General features: G+C 43.6%; 1 protein-coding gene across 2 annotated transcripts in view; it reads right to left on the bottom strand.

Annotated features, from left to right (window-relative positions):
- OTUD4 (OTU deubiquitinase 4) overlaps positions 1-7,383 on the bottom strand; it is a 39,404-nt gene extending 32,021 nt beyond the window's left edge. The window contains exons 1-3 of one of the 2 annotated variants that reach the window (XM_043485302.1): positions 7,099-7,383; positions 2,849-2,932; positions 373-423 (exon numbers count right to left, since the gene is read on the bottom strand). In XM_043485302.1, the coding sequence (XP_043341237.1) occupies positions 373-423; positions 2,849-2,932; positions 7,099-7,257 (294 nt within the window). In that variant the 5' untranslated portion in view covers positions 7,258-7,383. Of the gene's footprint in view, positions 1-372; positions 424-2,848; positions 2,933-6,870; positions 6,890-7,098 lie in introns of those variants that run through there. The other variant, XM_043485311.1, reaches the window with a different exon arrangement.
- Positions 7,384-15,291: the final 7,908 nt, after the last annotated feature.

Genomic DNA, 15,291 nt, shown 5'->3' with positions numbered 1-15,291 from the left:
CATGTTAAGGGGAATGGACCCTGTCTTGTCAGCTGCCTAAGGAAGCAATCGAATACTGCCCTGTCCACCAAGCCCCACGAACACACCAACACCACACTCTGGAAATCCTCGGCGGTGCTATTTCAGGTCTTTATACTACATTCACGAGTCGTCATGACAGATCAAGAAGGCATGACTCTGCCCCGAGTGAGGCAACGCTCATGGCACATACGCAGCGCCAGCTGTCTTCCAATTAAACGTGCACCGAAGACAGGAACTGTGCCTAAGGAAACCCCTCCAGACACTGTAATACTCACCTCACACTGTAATGAATTTGGAATACATTATTTAACATACAAAAAAAAAGAAGTATATTACAAGATTACTACATACCTGTGGATTTTCCAAACGTTTTAAATATTCTTCAAATGACCCTTCTATAAACTGCAAAAAGGGAAAAAGGCCTATTAGAAATCCATCAAAAGTTACTTTCTTCACTGTGAAGTACTGAATTCTTACACAAACCTTGGATACAACAGTAAGATATATATACATACACACACAAACACACAGAAAAAAATCTAATTACGAAAATATGTACAAATTATTAAGAAAACATTATAAAGGTCCAACAGAATTTTAAGAAGGAAACACGGCAGGCACCACTTCCTGGACAGGATCTGGGGGGGCGCTGGGACAGCACCCGTGAGGCGGCGGCAGTGGGGGGATCACCTGCACAGCAAGAGGGGGGCCGCTTCGCGGGGTGAGCACAGTGAGAGGGGAGCTCACCTGCTCACCTGCCTGTGCCAGGAGCAGGGGCAGGACTGTCAGACCGAGGGAGGAGGCAGGGCAAGGGACATCGACAGGGAATTCACGTGACTAAAGCAGCACTTAAAGACTAACTGGGTAATGGCCAGTGCTTGGAAGAGCGCTAAAGACAGATGCAAGAGCTAAGAAATATTAGTTCCCTAACAGACAGGAACAGTCATTGTCTCTTAGATCAGTTACACTAAAAACAAACAAGAACTAATAATGCTAAAGATATTTTGAAGAATCAACATTTTTCTAATCCAGCTTGTCTGTTATTTAAAAAAGAAAATCTGATTTGATTCAAGCTATATGATTACATTTTTTGCTTTTCTCATAGCAATTGCACTAATTTAATTAAGAAAACTCTAAAAGACACTCATCTGAAACACCAAATTCAATTTTATTTCAATTAAAGTCTCAGTTAATTTAGCAAAGTGATATACTTAAAAACATTAAAATATATTGCTTGGTCTATAAAAAACTTTTAAATGCCCTTTTTTTAAGACAGATTAATTCTTTTATTGATGAAATACTCTAATTTCCAAAAGTATCCTAAGTTTAAATACATACTTGCGCTGAAACAGCCAATTATTTGAAATATTCCACCAATCAGAGGCTACTTTTCTCTATTAGTTTATTATTCATAGAATTTAAAGAAATAAAACAACCCCACAGAACCATTCAAAGTTGCAAGAGACTTAAGCTGTGGTCTGACACAGCCTGCACCCAACTGATTCTTCTTAATAATCAGGAAGTACTTACCTAGGCCCTGACTTAACATTTTCAATAAAAAAGCACATCCCTCTACCCTAGACAGTCTTTCCCAATTCTGGTAAATAGAAACTGGTAGAGGTATTCACTGTAAAGAAAGTGAATTTCCCCCTCAGAATTTTCAGCCTCAGATCATACCCCCCAAGACTGTAAGAGCTGAGTGAATATATGCAAAGTGCTTAAAACAATGCCTGCTGACACAAACGCTCAACAAATGCTAGCAATTTCCATGACTGTCAACAGAACTTACCCTCTGGAGCCAATATTAACTAAATCACTTGTAGTTTCTTCAAACAGTTAAAGACCACCTCTCTACCCTACCTTCCTCTCCGCCATAACACCCTCTTATCTAGCCTCCACATAACCAGCTTTTTAAAATAAGACAAGTTTTCAAATCTTCTAATCAAGCACCTTCCTGGAATATATTACTGTTCATCTTAAAACATGGCATCCAGAAAAATGTCACCAGTAATAAAATTTTGCTTAAAAATAGCAATTCCAACCCAAGAGCACCTTTAAACACTATTTACCTATTAAGTCTTAGAATTGGGTTACATGCAAAGTGTCAATGTTCTTTTGGCAGTCAACGGGGAGAAAATACCACTGAAGGTTGTCAGATGATAATTCTACATCATAAAACCAATAACCAGTAAATCTTACAAGGCTTTCAATGTAAAATGAAAATAGGTCACTGTGGCATCTACTACAGCCTACTACTAAGAAAATTACAGTCAGTTGATAAGACATTCTGTTAGGTACTAATTAAACTATACTACATTCTATTAACTACTAATCATTATTTATATAATTACAACGTTCTGATATGTGGTTCATAATGATGAACCCTGTAAATTAAAAACCTATAAATACCTCCCGATAAAATCAGAGGCTCAACATTAGCTGTGCTCAGTGTATTTCTTATACGCCAAGGTCTGCGATTTTTTACAGTTCACAGGGGGTCACCAATCCCTGATCATGTCAGACACGGCTCACTAGTAATATGCTCAGGTCCCGCCCAAGTCACCCTTCCAGCCTCCACAGATGTGATCCATCTGTCACAGCAGCTGTCTCAATGTCTGAATAAATGAACACCACAAGATGGCCTTTAAAACAAACAAAAAAATCACAGCTGACTGTGGATCTGAATTCAAAAAAGCAGTTTGTCTTTATAAGGTTTATCTTCATAACCTACAATCAGATCCAACCTGTGAAATTCCCACTGGGCCACTCGAAAGGCTACCATGTACCTATAACAAGGCACCGTTACACGTTTAAAATGATCAGTCACCTCTTCAAACTTCTCTCGGTTCTCCCGAAGGTAATGGATGCAGGCCATCCTGACTTCGACGTGGCGAGACTGGGAGTGTAGCACCTGTGGAGGAAAGAGCAGCAGTCTCAAGCCCTGCTAGAGGCCGCCGTGAAGCTGTGACCGAGTGCCTTCCTTCTCACCCAGCGCACCCTCACCGCCAGCACGCGTCCGTCTCCATTTCCCTGTCATTTCTAACTCTGCGTTCACTCTCACCTCTTCCAGGAACCTGGGAGCTGACGTACCACATACCGTTGACAGCAGTACTTCTTAAGCCAGATGTCACTCGATGGACAGCCTGGTAGCATTTCTCCTGTAGGGCACTGAGACCATCCCTTTGGGGAAATTTTTGTAAACTTACACTTTCCTCTCCTGGCCACCCCTCTACTATTACTTTGCTCCTCACAAAGCAGAGCTGACAGAATCCCTGCTACGTAGTGCTCAGCTTCATCCTCAGCTTGTTGGAAAAGAGAATGAAGGGGTGACTTCAACAAAAAAATAAGTCTTTGAGGCTTTCTGCCCGTAATAGAGAAATTGCTTTTTCCCAGTAACTTTGAATTACTTGCCTTATGTATAAATGTTAGTCCACCGTGGTTTGAGGAAAAATTAAGGCACTCATTCTTAAATCCTCAGCTGTCAGGCTTACAGGATTCTGGAAAGAGCATCCAGGGAGCAGCACACAGGATGCAATCGTGTCTCTGTGTGTTATCATCCCAATGGCTTTCAGACGTGCTCTTCTGCCCCAAACCTTAAAGCACCACCTGAAATGAGCCATACTACGGAGATGATCCACACCCTCTCACCCTGCAGCCTCTTCTGTTTAACAACTAGTTCAACAAAAGAATAACTGACTGGCATTTCGTCTCTTAATAAAAGTCTAAACCCTTTGGCCAGTCCCTAATACTTTACCATGCTAAAAAAAGGAGATTAAAATTGTTTTGTACTACTAGGTGTCTCAAACAAAGGTGTTCCTGCTACCCTACAAGGTCAAGGTAGGAGGGGAAAAAACCAACATTTAAAATAACATCTCAAAACTACTATCAGGGGCTCTTGAGAATTTCTATTATTATAAAGTAGCTTTAAGAGTTAACAGTTTCAACTGAGTGAGTCTCCCTTATGTTCAGGGTGAGCAGAGAATTCAGGAAAAGGGAGGCTCCAGTTGCACCTGTTACAGGTCTCTCTGGCTAACAGCCAAGGCTCACTTATACCCATGGAACCAAGAGGCACAACCGCCTGGAGGGCTAGCAGGTCCCTTTTACATTCAGATACTCTGACGCTGCGCTAACTGAGGTTAGCAATGCGATGGTCTTCAGCATACTAGCTGCTTTTCAGCTTAACAAGTATGCGAACACTGCTGTCTTTAGGAACTACAGAAAAGCATCCATCCTTACATACTCTAAGCCTCCAGTACTGGAAGGACTATCCAAATGCAAAAATAACCACCACACAATTTTTTTGCCCATTCAACAAATGACATTTAGTAACGCTTCCTTCACAGAAGCTACGCTAGACGCTATTATGAATCAACATGTTAGTCTGAATAAACCAGTGTCATCCGATAGGGCATTTCTGCCATTAGCAGAGTGAAGCTAGTCTTATAGCCATTTACCTAGCAACAGGCGGCAGACATAAGTGAATAAAGCTTATGATTTTACATCAAACACAATGACAGGCATTTTTTTTCTCCTTTAACAAACATTTCATTAGCACATGAAATCTGAACCTGTTACTCAGAAGCAAAATTCTCAGTGCGAGGTGCCCAGGGTGCTGGGGCTTTACAGAGCAAAGGAATGTTAAGAGAAAGGAGGCTAAATCACAACTGTTGAAAAGCAAGTTCAAGGGCACTCAGGAAGAATTCAAATGGTATGACAAATATCTTTGCAAATCATTATATACATGAAAATAACCTAGAAATAGAAGGCTTTCCAACCTTAGGGCAGACAGAGATAAACACAGAGAAAGGCTGAGACACTCTGCTTTCACCAAGCCCTCTAAGAGGGCCCTATTTTTAGCTCCAGGGCCACAGAGCTGATTCAGGTCAGGCCTCCTGCAGGCCCCAGGCCAGAAGCGTAAAAAGGGAAGGGGTTATTTAAATCAGGTAATTTGGAGAGGAAGGCTCTGGCTAAATCAAGTCTCTCTCCCTGCATTTCCCCTGCCAAAGGCTGCCATTGAGATCACTTACTGTGACTCCCTGGTAGAAATGGTAGTTACTTTAATATTACTGGAGAAATTGTTGGCAAAAAGTAAGTCCTTTGTGCACATTATTAAAGGGCAGCCTGAGGATGCCGTTACTCCCCTCCCCACCACCAGCACACACGCCACCTTTGGCCATGAAGACACCACCTGTGGTCCATGTCTACCAAGAACAGAGTTTGCCCCAAGAGTCACCATAGCAAACTTTCTACAAGCTCAGGATACTAAAAGGCAGCGTCCCATAAATGGAAGGGACATTCCCTCATGCCTAATTTAAATCCCATCACAGTGAGATATAATAAAATGCATTAGCTACTGCTAGCAATGAGCTAGCTATTGTTCCTTTCTACTAAAAAGGAGTCTATACAATGAAGTCTGCCAATTATCTACAGCATGTAGTTCTGAAACCAGCCACACCTTTCTACTTCAATATAAATTAAGATGTGGATAATCCAACTCCAAACAAGCACCATACTTCTCGTATTTCTATTTGCTTCCACCTCTTTCCTTACCAAACTCTTGCTAGAGCCAATTAATATGTTTCAACAGGGGTTGAATTCACTTCCACATCTTCCCTCTGCTTCTGGAGGTGATGAGGAGACTCAGGAGGCTGAGACGGACGAAGCAGGACAGATGGTGATCCGGAAAACTCACGAATGGGACAGAGTGTTTACCTACTAATAGTTAAGACTGGGATCTGTTTGTGTGAACATCTCCCAAGGCAACATTAGAACATCTTAAAATTCTAAAAATAAGAGAAATCAATTGAACTGAAAAAGACACAGCTCAGTTTGGGGAGCTTTGTGAAAATGTGTGAATGACAATGCCAGCCACAAAATGCAAAGGTTTGGACCAGCTACATCAATTTCTTGTTTCCAAAAAAAAAAAAAAAAAAGGATCTTATGCTACTGATGTGAAAACAAGGGCCTTTGGAAAATAAGTGGCTGGCCTTTGGACTTCGGAAAAAAATAAGAATAGACTGGTCTATAGATATTTAGGAAAACATTTACTCACAAAAAGAAATTCCGAAAGCTACTTAGCATTAAAAAAGGTGAGAGAAAGACAAACAGAAAAACTCCAAAGGCAGGCAGGAGAGGGAAGGGGTAGATCTAAGACCAAAGGAAAGCAAACTGAACGGTAGGATATACACACCAGGACAGTAATGTGAAACTTATGTCCAACTAATTCAGCAGCTATTTTTCAATACAGGATGGGTCTGGGTGACTGCACACCTACCAACTACAGTGTTACATAATAGGGAAGAAGCTCTCTTACCAGAAAAATAAATCAGAAACATCCTCCCAAGAACTGTATTACAAAGTGATTTTAACCAGTAAGGGGGAAGAATTATGCCAAGAACCTAAAGGACCCCAGATACAGTCTTCCTTCCTACTACCAACTTTAAAACACTTTTTCTCAGTCAATTATTTTTTAGTTCACCTACACTGCCTTGCAGAGCATTAAAAGACGGTGGAATCCACTCAAAGACAATTCTGTGCAAACATTCTACATTTTCTGAAGTCTGGTTTTCCCAAACTGCATATTTCCCCCACTCCTGACTCAGGTGGACATCCGCGGGCTTGGCTACCCCACGTTCCAAAGTCCAGTAACTGGGGCGGGGAGGGAATCATGATCCCACGAGTCGAGTCTGGTGCACCACCTCCTCTAGTAAACATTCTGCTTACTGGTGTGAACGCTGAGCTTGTAAAGCCAAAAGGGGAGGCGAAAAACTGCATTTCGCCAAGTTCCCACCCCTCCAGCAAGGGTGCAGACTCTCCGGCAGGCCTCACGGGCTAGCTTCAACTCATTACCTCTTCGCCAGGAGGGACGACACCCAGATAATTTACAGGTTTTTAAGTTTCGATTCGGAGCTCCCAGTCCCAGGGCAGCGTCCGGTTCCGGGGCGACAATGGGCCGCTGTGACGCCTGCGGGGCCACGCGCAGCCCGGGTTGGGGGGAGGGGGGTGGGCAGCCCTGCCCGCCCGCCGTTTCCCACCCGGCCCCCCGCCGATCGCCCCCTCCGGCCCCCGCCCCGTTACCTGCTCCGCCACGGCTCGGAACAAGCACGACCCGTCCTTGGCGACCAGTTTCCGATACAAGCCCAGGGTCCGCAGATAGGCGTCCATGGGCGTCGCGTCCTCGCGGGGCGCCGCGCCGCCGCGGTCGCCGCCGTCGGGGGCGCCGACGGCCGCCTCCATGTTGCCGGTCGCGCAGCAGGCCCGGCGGGGCGCGGGCTAGCCCCACATGGCCGCGCCGCCGGCTCCTGGACGCCCCGGCCGGGGGCGGGCAGCGGCTGGGGCTCGGGCTCGGGCTCGGGCTCCGGCTCGCGCTGGGCGGGCGGCGGCAGGCGGCGGCGGCGGCCCGAGGCGGCGGTCCGCGCGCATAGGGAGCCCTGCCTAGTGCATGGCCGGGCGCACGCGGCCGCCTCCCGCGGGGCCACGCGCTCGGGGGGAACGAGGCGGGGAATTCACCAAAACCCGCAAGCGAGCAGTCACTTGACGCGGGCCTCGCCGCCCGGCTCAGCCACTGGGGCCCTGGGGTCCCGCCCCCCACACACAAGTTTCCTCGCCAGACCCGGCGGAGGCGAGGAAACCCCCGCAACCCGAGCGCGCCGGCCCGGACGCTTGATGAAAGCGAGGCCTGCGGGCCCCCACACCGGGAGCCGAGGAAGCCGAGAGAGAAAGGCGCGGCCTTAACGTCTCCCCACCTCGCAGGAGGGCGCCGGAGGGGCGGGGAGCGGGCGGGGGCGCCCGGCGGGAGGGCAGCACCCTCGCAGCCCAGAATGTGTTTTCGCTTTCGGCCCCGACCGCGGAGAGGACGGCGGGAGGTGTAGTTTGGGCAGCGGCAGGAAGTCGGCCTGCGGCGGGCGGGGACGCGCGGCCGGCCTACCCGGTGGGGGGAGGCGCGCGGACTACAAGTCCCTACAGCGCGGCCGCCGCCGCCTCCACCCAGAGCCGGCTTCTCGCTTCCCGGGCACCGCGCGTCCTCGAGCAGGCCGAGGGTCTCCGCCTGCAGACGCGCGGAGACCTGCGCGCGCCGCCCCGCCCGGCCGGCCGCCCGCCCTCCCTCTGCGCCGCGGGCCTGCGGGATGTGCGCGCGCCCTGCGTGCGTGGAGTTGCCAGGGACACGGAGGCCGCTGGGTCGGCCCTTTGTGTATTTCCAAACAGAGGGCGCACCTGTCTGCTCCCCTCCCCCCCGGCCCTTCCCCTGACGTTTCCATGGAGGTGGCTTTAACGGCTTAAGCAGAAAATAGACCTAATTGGCGAAGGCTCCTGGAACACTCATCGTGCGGGGCGATACTGGCTGTCCATAAATCAGCGGTGGACTGCTAATTCCTATTAGAGATTAGAAATACAGCTCTGGCGGTATATAGCAAGATGATGCCTTTGCCACAGACATTTTGGTTCACCCTGCCACTGTAGCTGCCCACCCCAGCACAAAGGGATGTCGCTGGTCGGAAAAACTTAAGATTTTTTTCTTTTTTTCCTTTTTAAAAAACCATCTTGTAATTGTCTGATAGCGTGCTGGACGTGCCCTGGTTTCCAGCGGTGCTTGCTGGAGAATTCCTGTTCTCCTTCCCACCCTGCGAAGTTGAATGACAGTGTATACCTTTAGAACCTAGAATTTATCCAGCCTGTTTTTGTGACACCAGAATTTTATTTTTATTCAAGTACAACAGCATCTGGTATCCCAATCTTTTAAATACACGGTTAATCATAAAATCTACTCTCCAAGCCATGGTGCGGCAGGGCGGGGCTGGGGAGACTGAAGAGTTACTGTAGGTTTAGACATGTGGTCAAACAGACTCTTTGGAATGGGGGGCAAGGCAGGCCAGATGGTGAGAGTCCAGTGCAAATTACTGAAAATTCTATTTGAGAAATCTGTTCTCAGTACTTGGTGCAAACAATGACTCGTGTGTTCACTCTCCTTGGAACGTTTAGATTTGATTTCTTAAGGTTTAAAGATTCAAATATCCAATAGTGCTGTTTTTAGAGAAGGCAAAAAAAGGATTCTGACTTAAATGAATTTTCTTGTCCCACTATTGAATTTTGTACATTTTGTAGAGAAATACACTTCACAATCCCTTCTAGAAAAATCTAGTTTCAAGTCAAACCTGTTGCTTTTCATTCTTTAAAAATACGTAATTTAAAATATGTGATTGCACTCATTCCACTCAAAAAGAACTGCCCAGTTTTGCCACTACTTACAATATGGCAGTTTCTTTTTATAAATATGACTTGCCTTTTAAACCCACAGAGGAATTGAAAGTAAAGTAATATCTAAACAATAGATTAAATATTGAATTCTTAAAATGAGTAGATTCTGTAGTATTAATAAGCAACAGACTTTCTTATATGCCAAAAGAAAAACATGCCTTTCCTAACATTTATGTAATTTAGAAATAAGTGTTCTGAAGCTAATCTCCAAATCAATAGGTATTTATGGAAAATCTACTGTGTCTAGCATGCTAGACAACTGCATTGCTAATTATCTTGAGAACATATTAGAAACATTTCCAGGGGCCTCACGTTTGAAAATTTATCAAAACTTATTTTGTAATTGAAATGTTCAAGACTACATTGTTTGTGATTACATTAATTTTTAGAAGTCATTAAAAAGCTTTGCTCACTTTTTATATGTGCAATAATTTCATTTTGAGTGGCTAATAGTGTTTCAAGCATATTTTTTATTTTAGGCCTTTATTTCAATCTTATTTGAATGTGCTTACATACATACATTTTTTAAAATGGAATATCACTATTTTTTAAAGCCCCCAGATTCCTTTGAAACACTTTGAAAAGGAAACCAAATACATCATTAACACTACCATGTCTTTATTTTCCATTACAAAAAATGTAATTCACTCACAAATGTACAAATAAATGAATACGATCATCTAAATAAGTAGTTGACACTACAGTTGACTTAATATTTTTTAAATGAATCATTAAATACTAAGAAAACAGAGGCTCTAATCCAAATTCATCACCATTCTATGTAATCTTATAAAAATGTGATTTGTTGTCAGAGTACTAGAAGAATAACGCATTTCTACACTTGATGTAGACATTTCTATACTTGATGTCCTGACAAAATTACTTCCTATCCTCATTCCTGCTAAATGGGTGTAGATCAGCCTCACTCTAAACTGCCTGTTTCTGCTTCCAAAATTAGAAGTAAAACACCTGTTGTATCTGACCAGGGGCCTGTTTAAGGAAATCCTTTAGGTATTTTGAGACCTGATCCAAGACAGACCCTCTGTATGCCAAATCCCCAAATATAGCTCCCTGTTTAGGCAACATTAAAGGATCCTATGACTTTAAACTGAACCAATGCTTATAGAAATTCACTTGCTAACATTAACCTCTGAAAGTTTTCAAGAAACTACATCTGACTGATCATGTTCACTCTGAGGAAGCCATTTCTGATTAGCAAAAGTGAAGAGCAGACATTTTAATCAAATATAATCTGAAGGATTCAGTGCTCCTGAGAAGTTAATGAAATTAGTCATCCCAGGCAAATGTGTCAACTGTTTTTCTTGTGCACAGTTAAATACCTCAAATCTGTTTGCCCTGGCAAACTTTGGAGCTAATAATTGTATCTGGTGGAATTTTGTTGTTTTAAAAATGATAGATTTTCTGCAGCTTTTTTCCCAATAAAAAGTTAGGTGTTATGGTGGTGGTGTTCAGTCACTCAGTTGTGTCCAACTCTGCAACCCATAGACTGTAGCCCACCAGGCTCCTTTGTCCATGAATGTATTTCCCAGGTAAGAATGCTTCAGTGGGTTGACATTTCCTTCTCCAAGTAGGCATTCTCCAGTATTCATTTACGGTAGGCATTCTCAAAGATGGCCCCCAATGATTCCTGCCTCCTGGTATTTACTCTCCTGTATAATCGTCTCCACTTTATAGCAGGATTGGTCTCTGTGATCAATAGACTAGAGCAAAAGTGATGACATTAATATATTGCTGCTGAGATCAGGTTGTAAGAGATGTTTTTGGTTGTTCTCTTATATTTCCTGACTGTGGGTGACTCACTCTCGCAAAAGCTGGCTGCTATGGGGAAAACTTAGACAGAAGTTCTGCTGGTGGGGAACTGGAGCCTCAGCCAACAGCCATGTAAGTCAGCTTTGAAGTGAGTTCTCCAACCCAGTCAAGCTTTCAGATGACTGCAACTCCATGAGAAATCCCTCATCCAGCCAAGGTCTGAGATTATTTTTTTCTTTGAATTCAACCCCCTCCCCACAACCAAGGAGCCAACCCAAGCCCTGCCAGTGAAAGCACAGAGTCCTAACCACTGGACCACCGGGGAATTCCCCAGGTCTGAGCTTCTTAATTCTAAGATTCTTGATCTCACAACCTATGTGAGTTAATACATTTTTCTTGTGTTAAACTCCTAAATGTTGGAATATCATTCCAAAAGTAAATAAGACAAACATAACACTCCATTCCACTGAAGTGTGTGTGTCACTTCAGTTGTGTCCAACTCTTTGTGACCCCATGGACTGTAACTCACCAGGCTCCTCTGTTCATGGGATTTCCCAGCAAGAATCCTGGGATGGGTTGCCATTCCCTTCTCCAGGAGATCTTCCCAACCCAGGAGTCAAACACATTGCAGGTAGATTCTTTACCCACTGAGCCACCTGGGAAGCCCCTTTTCTAGGTAGACATAGAATATATGTCAATAATTCATGAAAATAATCACTAACTTAATATCCTTTGTGCTAAGCAAAGTTGCCAGTAGTGGATTTTTTTTTTAATTCATAAAATCCTTTAAAAAAATACAAAATCATAAGAATGTCTGGGCTTTATTGCCACATAACATTTCGATTTGTTTTCTATAAAAATTCAAGTAATTAAATCCTACAAAAAAACCTGTTTTCAAAGAAAGAACTATTTCTCTCAGACCCTATGTGCTAGACTAATAACTGTCCTCCAGTTTACATTTTTTTTCCTCCTGAATATTACCTGCATGCACACATTTCCTACCTTGGAACTAAATGTGACCATGTCACTACTGTAGGCCAATGAGATGCGAACAGAATTGATGAGTTTACCTTTCAGTCTATTTGTGTTAGTTGCTCAGTCATGTCTGAGCATGTTTGTGACCCCATGTATTTGTAGCCCACCAGACTCCTCTATCCATGAGACTCTCCAGGCAAGAATACTGGAGTGGGTAGCCATTCCCTTCTCCAGGGGATCTTCCTGACCCAGGGACTGAACCCTGGTCTTCTGCATTGCAGGCAGATTCTTTACCAGCTGAGCCACCAGGGAAGCCCTTAACTTCTAGTTCATTTCCTTAAAGATGAAGCCTCCTGACCTCCACAGACTTTCCTGCTTTCCTTCTGCTCATTTGAAAACATGGTTGAAGCAAAGCCAGCACTAACTACAAAGACAATACTCTAAGAGAACAGATGAAGGAGCTGAAAGAAAAGAGAGTCCCTCAATGCTGCAAGGCCGGAAGGCGGGGACTGTTTTATGAGAGAAAAATAAGCTTACTTAATCAAGCATTTTTTGTTGTTGTTCTTGTTACAACTACTTAGCCTATGTATCCTGGCGTATTTTTCTTTCAATATTAAATAATGGTGAGTGAAAGTCACTCAGTCTTGTCTAACTCTTTGTGACCCCATGGACTATACAGTCCATGGAATTCTCCAGGCCAGAATACTGGAGTGGGTAGCCTTTCTCTTCTTCAGGGGATCTTCCCAACCCAGGGATCAAACCCAGGTCTCCCATATTACAGGCAATTCTTTGCCAGCTGAACCACCAGGGAAGCCCACGAATACTGGAGTGGGTAGCCTATCCCTTCTCCAGGGGATCTTCCTGACCCAGGAATTGAACCCAGGGTCTCCTGCTTTGCAAATTCTTTACCAGCTGAGCTATTTGGGGCCAAATAGAATTTATTTACAAGAGTTACTCCCTTAGTTGCACAGAACATTTTTTTTTTAGCAAGTTTGGAAATTTTTCTTTTTCTGAATATTTGGGAATCCCAAATGTTAAAGGACTTCCAAAAAGGTTTTCTGATGTTATTTCTTCATCACCAATCCATATTCTCCTTCAGACGCCACGTTGCCATTGTTGGCTACCTCCTCATTGTGAAACGGAATGAACTGAGTCAATTCCAAACCCCAGAGCTCAGACTGTAGTCCTGACACCCTATTTCCAGTGCGATTGGAGGAGTCAAAGTATGGTTTAGTTTCTCTAAGCAGCTGTCACTTCCTTATGAGGTCAGCACATTGCTATGCTCAAGTTGGGAAGACAAAAATCTCACAATAGACTGAGGCTCTTATACAAACAGCTAGTCTGAGTCCACCGCCTCTGTAAATAAACCCCACCTATTTTCAGACTTTCACCTCTCCTTTAACTCATCTCACAGCATGCGTGCTCAGTCGTGTCTGACTCTTTGTGACTCCATGGACAGTAGCTGCCAGGCTCCTCTGTCCATGGGATTCTCTAGGCAAGGATACTGGAGTGGGTCAATCTTCCCCACCCAGGGGTCATACCTGTGTCTCTTGTGTCTCCTGAATTGGCAGGTCACCACTGTACCACCTGGGAAGGCCCTCCTTTCACTCCTGCTTCTCAATTCTCACTCTTACCCAAGCAAATGTACATAGTCACCTTACAAGGAATTTACTATAGCTCCCCAGAGTGGGATTGTAAATTCTTGGTAGGCTTGCAGAATTTATGATTCTTTTGTATTTCCCACATGTCTAAGAGTATATTTGCTTTTATATATTCAGATCAGCAGTTTAATAAATATTCATTAAATATTTTCCTGTGTTTCCAATAAATCTCTCAATGAGAAAAACATTTTAAATGAAAGTGTAGGGATTTCTCTGGTGGTCCAGTGGTTCCATGCTCCCAATGCAGAGGGTCTGGGTTCAATCCCCAGTCAGGGAACCAGATCCCACATGCCACAACTAAAAATCACACATGCTGCAATGAAGATCAAAGATCCCGAGTGCCTCAATTAAGGTGGGTACAGACAAATAAATAAATAAATATTTTTTTTAAAGAAAAGAAAATGTATAATTCTGGAACCTGTAGTTGAGACCTAAGTATTTTGCCAAGACTGTGTGTTGTACATATTTTTCTTTATAAACAAAGAATTGAAGATAATCTAAATGTTAGACAATAGAAAATTGATTACATTTTAATATGCACAACTAGAATACTATTGAGCCTCTCAACTATGTGTGCAGGTCTATGTGTTGATCACAATCACCCAGAGAAATTCTGAAAAACAACAGATCAATGGTACTAAAGGGAGAAGGTGGGGATAAAGACTGGGTCATGGAGATAATTATTGTTGAAATTAAGTGACATGTGTATGGGTGTTCGTTATAGTATTCCTTCCACTCTGTACGTGTTTGAAATGTTCTATAATAAAAAGTGGCTAGGGACTTCCCTAGTGGTCCAGTGGCTAAGACTCCCACTCCCAATGCAGGGGGCCTGGGTTCAATCCCTGGTCAGGAAAGTAGATCCCACATGCTACAATGAAGAGCGAAGATCCTGCATGCCACAACTAAGAAGTAGCCCAGCCAAATAAATAAATAAATACATTTTTTAAAGGTTAATTTTGTGAATCCTACTCCAGGTTTCTTGAATCAGAATAGCAACACATAGGACAGAGGAATCTATGTTTTATGAATTTCCCCGGGTGATTCTGAAGATCATCCAGCATTTCGGGAACATCTGAAAATTCAGATGGCAGCAGAGAGGCAGTGACTATTACACTTGAAAAAGGAAATTATGGATCTTTAAATTAACAAGAGAGGAGGAAATAGACAGCTGACCTGTATTCAAGCCCACAATCCCTGTTCTAAATCACCACAAAACATTCTTAAAGATTCCAATCTTTAGGTTGTACTGCCTACTTATGTAGATAAATGGACCTCAGAGATATTGCGGGTTTGCTTCCAGACCTTCACCATAAAGTAAGTCACATGAATTTTTTGGCCTCCTAGTGCATATAAGTTATGCTTATACAATACAGTAGTTTATCAAGTGTGCAATAACATTATGTCTAAAAAAAAATCAATGTATGTACCTTAGTTTAAAAGTACTTTATTGCTAAAAACTGTTAACCATCATCTGTGCCTTTGGTCAGTGGTAATCTTTTTTGCTGGAGGGCCATGTCTCAAAAATGTTTGCAATATTGTGAGAACTGTGAAAATGTGACACAGAGACATGAAGTGAGCCACCGTTCTTGGAAAAATGATGCCAAAAGAC

Source organism: Cervus canadensis, chromosome 1 (assembly GCF_019320065.1).
Source record: "Cervus canadensis isolate Bull #8, Minnesota chromosome 1, ASM1932006v1, whole genome shotgun sequence".
Classification (NCBI taxonomy): Eukaryota; Metazoa; Chordata; class Mammalia; order Artiodactyla; family Cervidae; genus Cervus; species Cervus canadensis.
The sequence above is the reverse complement of the archived record's forward strand: the minus strand, read 5'-3'. Positions and strand labels throughout refer to the sequence as shown.